Raw genomic sequence first — 8618 nt, 5'->3', positions numbered from 1 at the left:
AAGATTGCGAGCAAAGCTCCACCTGGAACTCTCTGCATTTTGTGTTTTTATGGTCAATAAGTGACCATTATTACCTAAAACAAACATGAAATCGGAAGTGCAAGGTTTTGCTTTATTTACTGAGTTATTTATAATGGTTTATTTTTCTATTTAGTCGAACGGCTTTGAATTATCAATGTAGAGCTAATTACAATAATTAGGTACACTAAGGGCTGATTTTTCAATGCTTGGATAAAACTTATTCGTCGAATAATGTATAAAACTATCATTTTAAAAACGTATTTTAATTGCCCGTATTTGACAGTTTACGTGACATTTTAATATTATCGCGTAATACTTTATTGGATGGATAAGTTTTATCCAAGCATTGAAAAATCGGCCCTAAAAATATTTAAACCCAATTTTGTCACAATTCAACAAATCGATTCCCTTGCCATTGTTTTAAGACAATACTCATTTCATTTACTATCAGTACAAGGTTAAACATTATTATTTATTACTCCGATAAGGAAGAAAAAATGATTTAATAAGTTTATTGACGGAGTTTCCGCCATTACACGCCCTGTTTTACGCGCAATGAAACTGCGTCGAAATTAATTCATTATTAATAATTAATGTGACAATATTTCCCGCCATAACTCGTACGTGTTTATAAACAATTTATGTAGTGTTGTATTGTGTCGCTGTTGGTAATGGAACGTACAGAATTTTCTAGAAATTTCTGATAAAAACATAACTTAAAAAAAGTATTCAAGTATAGGTACTTACAATATTAAGAATACTTTTTATGTAAACAGAAACTTTTATTTTGTAGTTTTAAAAAAATAATTCCGCTTAAGGTGTGAATCGTTCCTGTAAAAAATAATCGCTCTATCATTTATACATCTAAAAATCTTAATTATTGAAGTTGACTAGTCAAGTCTATTAATTCTATAATTAGATTACGTACAATATTCTGCTAAATTAATTTACATGTACACATTAATTAACCAGCTTATTTATTCTGACAGAGGTTTCCAGAACATTATAACCGTTAATACTTTAGAAGCAGTGATGTGAAGCAATGTTATTTTCAATTATATCGTTCTGACCTTTAATGCCCTTTCATAATTCCACCCTATCAGGCGTAAGGGCGCTTGTGCACTACAAGGAATTTTACTGTCCGGCATTCCGATTTTTTACGGTCCGGTATGGCACGCCATTAATCTAAATGCTAGCTTGTGCACTATACGTAATTTTACTGTCCGACATTTTACTTTTCCCTATTCCGGATGGTTTTTTGAGTTTACAAGTCGCTGTAGGTATAATTGTTTTCGAGTGCCCACTTGCTTGGATTTTACTCTTTTTATTGCATATGCCAATTGAAAGCAAGCTCTTGTTTTACTTTCTTTTAGCTGGCAATGAGATTTGAGAAGTCGGTATTGTTATTTTATATACATTGACCAAGCATTGACCTATAATTATTATCTAAGTAAGTGTTGGTAAGTTAAAGTTCAAGTGGGAATAGCTTTAGCTCCTCGTCACCGATTAAAATAAATAAGTGAAACACGCATTTTAAATCTCTTACGGAACTTTACTTTTTCTTATAACGAAGTAATATAATATTTCACCTTCTATATTTTTACTCGTTTCTTGTAAAATGTAAAAACAATCATTTATGATAGCATTATACCGCCATACTTCCTTGAACTGTACCGCACTGATCCGAGTAAAGACGGACAGGTGCACAAGCAATTCATCGGTTTTTTCATGCCACACCGGACCGTAAAAAATCGGAATGCCGGACAGTAAAATTCCTTGTAGTGCACAAGCGCCCTAAGGGTTAAATTTATGAACTGTAGAAAACGTTGCTTATTATAACGTTATTTTCAATTATGCTTTAACAGACATGAAAGGTTAAGGACCTTGCTAATGAACCACTTTTGCGTGATTTTTTTGGGTTTAATTGGTAGGTATGAATTTTTAAATGTTTCGTGTTGTGTTATTTATTTTTGTGTGTATTTGATAATAATTTTATTTCTATAATGATATTTAATTAGTTAAAAAATAATATTGAACGAACAGCTCATCCAAACAGTCTATGTTTTTTTTCAAATATCTTTTGAAAAAAATAATGCCGTTAATTGCTAACTTAACTATAAACAAACTCTATAAATTGCTAACATTTGATTCTACCTCCTCCTCCTACTTCTAAATGTACCTACGGATTTTGAGGATAGAATATATTAGTTGTTTAAGAAACAGATGTGAAATAATATAACCAGATATCTACCTATGCAGGCAATATATATTCTAGGCCATAAAGTATATGGTACGGCAGCTAGTAACGTTTAAAAAAAAGTCATTTTAGTATAGTTGGTTTTTTGATATACTGTTCCTCTTGCTATTTCGGTTAGAGTCCGGGCTGTCTGGCTGGCCGCAGTGGTTGCGTTTAGTAGTGCGCATCATATCTGCACAGGAAAATATCCTTAATTTAAAGTCATTTTTTAACGCGTAATTTTTAATCTTTTGCCTTTAGATCTATCCATAAGACATAATTTTTTAATTGCAAGACGTTTTTTTCGTTGTTAAATAGGTGCCAGACGCAATTTTTTATTTCGTTTTTATAAAAAATTCAAATTATTTTAGAATGTCTGTAATTTTCATATTATGTTCTTCAAACATAATATAATCTAAAATTAATTAGCCAGACGCTAATTCGATTGTTAAGTATTAAATATGTACAAATAAAAACTTAGTGAAAGTAGGTAAGCATAACAATTTGATGATTGTGTATAATTATGGAGAGATAGTTTAAAGTGCAAGAGAGATAGAAAGGGTCGGCCGTGAAAATTAAATAACAATAAACAATAACTTTTTTTTTCGAAAATATAAGATGCATAGAAATTGAATTGTTCCTACTCTAGGATTCCCTGTGTTGTGGGAACAAGTACCTTCCATGGTACATTTTATTACTTAGGCTAAAAAATAAACTATGTATTAGGGTACATCAACAATCTTCTATACAAAACAATTTTTTTTATTACTTAACTGGCGACCCGCCCTGGCTTCGCACGGGTTCGCAATGCTGATACTAAAATATACACTACAGAAAACTGTGAACGTTGTTTAAAAAAACATAGCGGCCCGCTCCGGCTTCGCACAGGTGTAAAATATATAGCCGGGCGACCGGCCGGTACCGCCACGTTACGTCCCGCAATTTTTCAAACTCAAACTCAAACATTTATTTATTCAATTAGACTTCTTATAGAACTTTTATAACACTTTTGAAACGTCATTACATATTTTAAAATTTACCACCGATTCCGAAAGCAGTATCTACGGAGAAGAACCGGCAAGAAACTCCATATATATCCATACTCCTCCATATCCATAAATCTGTAATATCTTCGAAAATATTCACTTAAATCATACGGTGTAAAGGGCCATATAGATCTATATTAAATGAACAATGTATTCAAGGTATTTTATTGATTAAGGATTAATGCTGTATTGGTTAAAATCGCTTCGAAAATTAGCTATTATTTGTCGTAAAAAGTAAATGACAAAAAAAAGTTATTGTGGGTTATCCATAAGAGATAGACATATTATACCATCACGGACTTTTCTGTAGACCTTTTCAATGTGTACATTGTACAATACTTAGTACATTATTTTGATAAAACTCGTAGGGCCAGCGTTTCAGCCTGCGTTTGCAATGTAAGCGGAAAAAATGTAGTTATTTACGACATCACATTAGAAACCTCAAAAATAACAGTACTTCTCCACTATTTAATGGATGTTATTATAGATATAAACCTTCCTCTTGAATAACTCTATCTGTTAAAAAAACCGCATCAAAATCCGTTGCGTAGTTTTAAAGATTTAAGCGTACAAAGGGACATAGGGACAGAGAAAGCGACTTTGTTTTATACTATGTGTAGTGATGATGATGAAAACAATTATGTATAAATCTCGTGTCACAATTTTTGTCCTCAATGGACTCCTAAACCACTTAACCGATTATAATAAAATTCGCATACCATGTGCAGTTCGATCCAACTTGAGAGATAGGATAGTTTAAACATGTAGGTACCACGGGCGAAGTCGGGGCGGACCGCTAGTATACCTATATAAATTCATGCTAACTACTTTTTAGTTAAATTCAATACAAACTTAAACATGCGAGTGAGTGTGTGTGTGTTGTGTGTGTGTATGTGTGTACATCAATATTGAAACTAATTTTTTAGTTGTCTCAAGCTTCCAATTTCAAAAACTCTTCAGTCTGAATGTATACCGTAACTTTAATTTATTTTTCACTTTTATGTTTTTTTTTTTCATTTTAACTTTTATTTATAAGAACAAGTGTAAATAATATTGTATTCTTGCAATTATTTCCTGTCGCATAATTAAAATACACTAGCTGATGAGCTGCATGCTTCATTACTTTTATTTATTTATACACATTATTTAATACTTAACAATCGAATTAGCGTCTGGCTAATTAATTTTAGATTATATTATGTTTGAAGAACATAATATGAAAATTACAGACATACTAAAATAATTTGAATTTTTTATAAAAGCGAAATAAAAAATTGCGTCTGGCACCTATTTAACAACGAAGAAAACGTCTTGCAATAAAAAAATTATGTCTGATGGATCTATCTAAAGGCAAAAGATTAAAAATTCCGCGTTAAAAAATGACTTAAAATTAAGGAAATTATCCTGTGCAGATAAGATGCGCACTACTAAACGCAACCACTGCGACCAGCCAGACAGCCCGGACTCTAACCGAAATAGCAAGAGGAACAGTATATCAAAGAACCAACTATACTAAAATTCTCTCTTGTCAACGTTGGTAGCTCCTATACGAATACGTAAACAGGTAGAGTAAAAACCGAAAACGTAGGTTATAAAATTAAGTATTTATTGTATTTACGGAAGGTATCGGCTTACCAGTTGGTACCAGAGTATCCAGTTAGATACTCTAAAATATCCTTGTGTCCTAGATGTAAATAAGATAATGCAACCAATATTACAAAACATTACCTTGTGTCGCATCAATCAATGCGTCTGCGAAGGAATTTATCCTCAAAGGTAATCCGATTCGAGATCTTGCAACTGTAGTACGAAGGTTGTCTCATAATGTTTAATCCTCTTAAATACAATATTATGTGTATTAATAGACACGCAAGACGCACTATTATATTATATTATAATATAATATACGAATCAGTATATTTATTATTATTTAGTTATTTAGTTATTTTATCGAGGAAGTTCTAGTAACTCCGGTAAGCAGATTATGGTTTTGGAAATATATTTAACAAAAACAACAATTAGATTCATATTTAATCAAAATCAATTAGAGGAAATCCATATTTTTTCTTTTTCAAGAAAAAAATTAGAAAAAATATTCTTGGAATTCTACTCTTGAGAGTAGACTACAAGTTCGTAAAATATATGCATATTATAGAACTAATATTAAACTGTACTAATTGAAAACATTTAACAAAAGGCCCAGACAGTCTGCCACATGGAATTATTAACATTTTAGATGTCAAATGTGCAACGACCGGAGTATGTAAATACAAAAGAACGTTTAATTATTATTTATTTTTTGACAATATTCATAGGTATTTTAAAATATCGAGAATCGTTGATAACGATCCTGTCTTATATTATGTATAATAAATTAAACACTGGTCAATACTTTCCTATTTTAATCCAATTGCCGAAGATTTTACTCCTCGAGGAAAATCTCCGGTAATTGCAAACAATCTCCTAAAGGAAAAAGTTTTTGCGAATTTATTTAGTCGTTTCTTAGCAAAAACATATTCAGATATTATAACTTTTAAAAGAGAGAAAAATGTAGAGTTTTGCAGTTATCGATAATTTAAATTGTTTAAAAACATAAATTATCGTGAAATGAGTAAACAACAAGCAAGTACCCTTATCAACAGTCAACCTATACTTCGATATTATGTGTGTAATGAGAAATATTAATGAATAGAAATCGCTATTGAGACTTAATTTACGTTTATCACTGACATGATAGAGCCATTAAAATTGTTGAAATATTATTATTAGTATTTTAGTATTAATTGTTTAAATATATTATACAACAATCCATAACTAGAAATGTGTTAGTAGCACCCAGCATTGTGCCAAACACTGAACAATCTAAATTGAGCAAATTCTATTAGGAAGAATAGTATGTTTCTAAGTCCTATTTAATTATCACGTGTATATCTACGCAGTTAAACAAGTTTTTATTTCTTATCTCGGTGTAATTGTTCCACAGTCACCTCTATATACGTGGCGAATCTAGATAAAATACGCGATCAAAGCTGTGACATCAAACAAATCCCCTCGATAACGATGTGGCGTGCGTTGTTTACTCTGATGAAGTCGCCGGCTCGCACACTTGCTCACTATTTACATAAATAATGACGTTATAACACACACACCTTCAAACCGTGAAGGCTATAAATGTCCGCGCAGGCTCCTTCCCCGCACTCTGTATTCTACATTGAAAGTGAGCACACGTTTCAACTGAAATAAAAATGGTCGTGAAACTATCAGTCGCTGCGTTGTACGCGGACGTATACCCAACTCATCCGAAATCTCGCGGCAGGCAAATGGACTGTTCCGCTGAGAGGCGTCAAAAATTGAGCACCGCATTGCCAGCTTTGGTGGAAGATGATTCTGAAGGGGAGGCTTACGAGCCGGAAAGGGAGAGATCCTTCCTCCTTCGCACTGAGGACCTCCGCAGGCAGAAATCTATCTCACCGCAGAGAAGGGAAAGGATGCGGCGACAGCTGGCGTTGCCCTCGCTCTCCGAAGATGAAGAGCCTTGAACAGCTGTTTTGAGGCATGGAGGAAGAAGTTTTGTAGCCGCTGGCTACCTTGAAGTGAATTCATCGCATTCTGGTTCACGGCCTGCACACCGTGAAGCCATGAACACGAAGGAAATTCGTTTATGTGAAATAGTGTCGGGAACGACGATTCGTGGCAGTGCAAAGACAACAAGTGTAGTGACAACCAATATTATTGTAAAGTTTTGTAACAGTATAACTTAAGAATAAATAAATGTGTTTCCTATATTTGCTTTTATATTTATTTCACCTAAAACGGTATGTAGTTTGCAAACCCTTTTTTTATTTGACACCTAAATGAAAACTGATAACCTCAAAATTAAACACATGTTACACTCAAAATTCGAGAGATTATTAAATTGTACATGACATAAAACTACTCGCACTTTCAGTTGTTTTATAATAAAGTATGTATAAACCATGACTCCTGACTGATTCACCAGTCACTATATAGATGTAAACAGTCCATTGACATTTGACTAACTGATCTTATTTTATCTGTGTCATTAGAGGGTTTAAATTTAACCGTGTGTTGCAATTGCATCGATGAGATAAAGAGGTCAAAAGCAGTTCAATGATTCTAAATATTTACATACGTAACATATGGTCTTAAATATTATATTATCAGTATTATTATTTGTTATGACATACTTGGCTATTATTTAATAATAATTAGCAGATTAATTTAAAAGCAAAAAAAATAGTAAAAAAAGAGACGAAATGATCATAGCCAATTCCACAAAGTATTTATTTAGTTGCTCTACTTTTTCTATATTACTCTACTTACACAATTAGACATATTTAATGGGTGGTTATGTGGTTCAAAATTGCGATGGGAAACCCCCATGCATAAACACCCATTCATATTTTTTGATATCCAAAGATAATACCTACGTGTGTTGTTCTGATTTTACAGCGATAGTAAATATATTTTATTCACTGTCACGTTATTTGAAACGAAAATAAGTCGAAGCTGTTTGACTTTACATTCATTAAAATTTTAAAAACGAAATATATATAATTTATCAGATAATACCTACCTATGCCTATTTCAAAATTATTAAAACTTTGGACGATATATAGTTATCATCAAATTTTTTGCAATCTTTGAATATATTTTACATTCATTTATAATTAAGTGAATTACTAAGAGTTCATACATTGTTTTTAAGTATACAAATGTGAATTTATAAGAGTTTTAATATTGTTAAATTGCTAAGAACACTTGCACAACCCGGGGAAAATACTGTATCTTTAATTTGCATTTAAGAGGTCATTGTAACGCGAGATATTATAACCATGATGATTCATGAGACGCAGATGTTCTGTTTATTCATTAGACTAGACAATGAAGACAAATATCATTATATTTAGCTAAATTAATATTCAAAACTTACCTTACATGATACAGCATTTTAATTACCAGTTGACCTTCAATTGTTTTCTTGGAATACCGAATTTCAAAGGCAAAATTAGTTGCAGTTTTTTTTTCTCGGGATTAAAAACTAATTAATTTAATAATTGTCAATTAACGCTTCTAATTAAATAATGTACGCAATAGATAGAAGTAAAATTGTTTTCTAATGGTTGTCATTTTGTGAATTCTTAGTTTAATTTCCAATTAAGTAATGATATTCAAAACGAAAGAATGCAAAAAAATAATGCTTATAAATGATATTTGGGAAACTGTTTGTTTGCATTCTTTTGAAGTCATTAGGTTTCCCGAAAGTTCAGTGAGTCATATTTAAGTGTTTTCGA

The 8618-nt window shown here is 31.9% G+C and overlaps 1 protein-coding gene across 1 annotated transcript; it reads left to right on the top strand.

The window, feature by feature from the left end:
- Window positions 1–6482: 6482 nt before the first annotated feature.
- On the top strand, window positions 6483–7095 carry LOC149477015 (uncharacterized). Its single transcript, XM_089711349.1, has one exon. It carries the CDS (start codon window positions 6549–6551, stop codon window positions 6840–6842), a length of 294 nt encoding a protein of 97 aa, XP_089567475.1. The 5' UTR covers window positions 6483–6548; the 3' UTR covers window positions 6843–7095.
- The last annotated feature ends 1523 nt before the right edge of the window (window positions 7096–8618 follow it).

This window comes from Colias philodice, chromosome 26 (assembly GCF_061535455.1).
Source record: "Colias philodice isolate Cphi_HAF_F1 chromosome 26, ilColPhil1 Martin Lab GWU primary, whole genome shotgun sequence".
NCBI lineage: Eukaryota > Metazoa > Arthropoda > Insecta > Lepidoptera > Pieridae > Colias > Colias philodice.
This window is presented reverse-complemented; position numbering and strand designations above follow the sequence as displayed.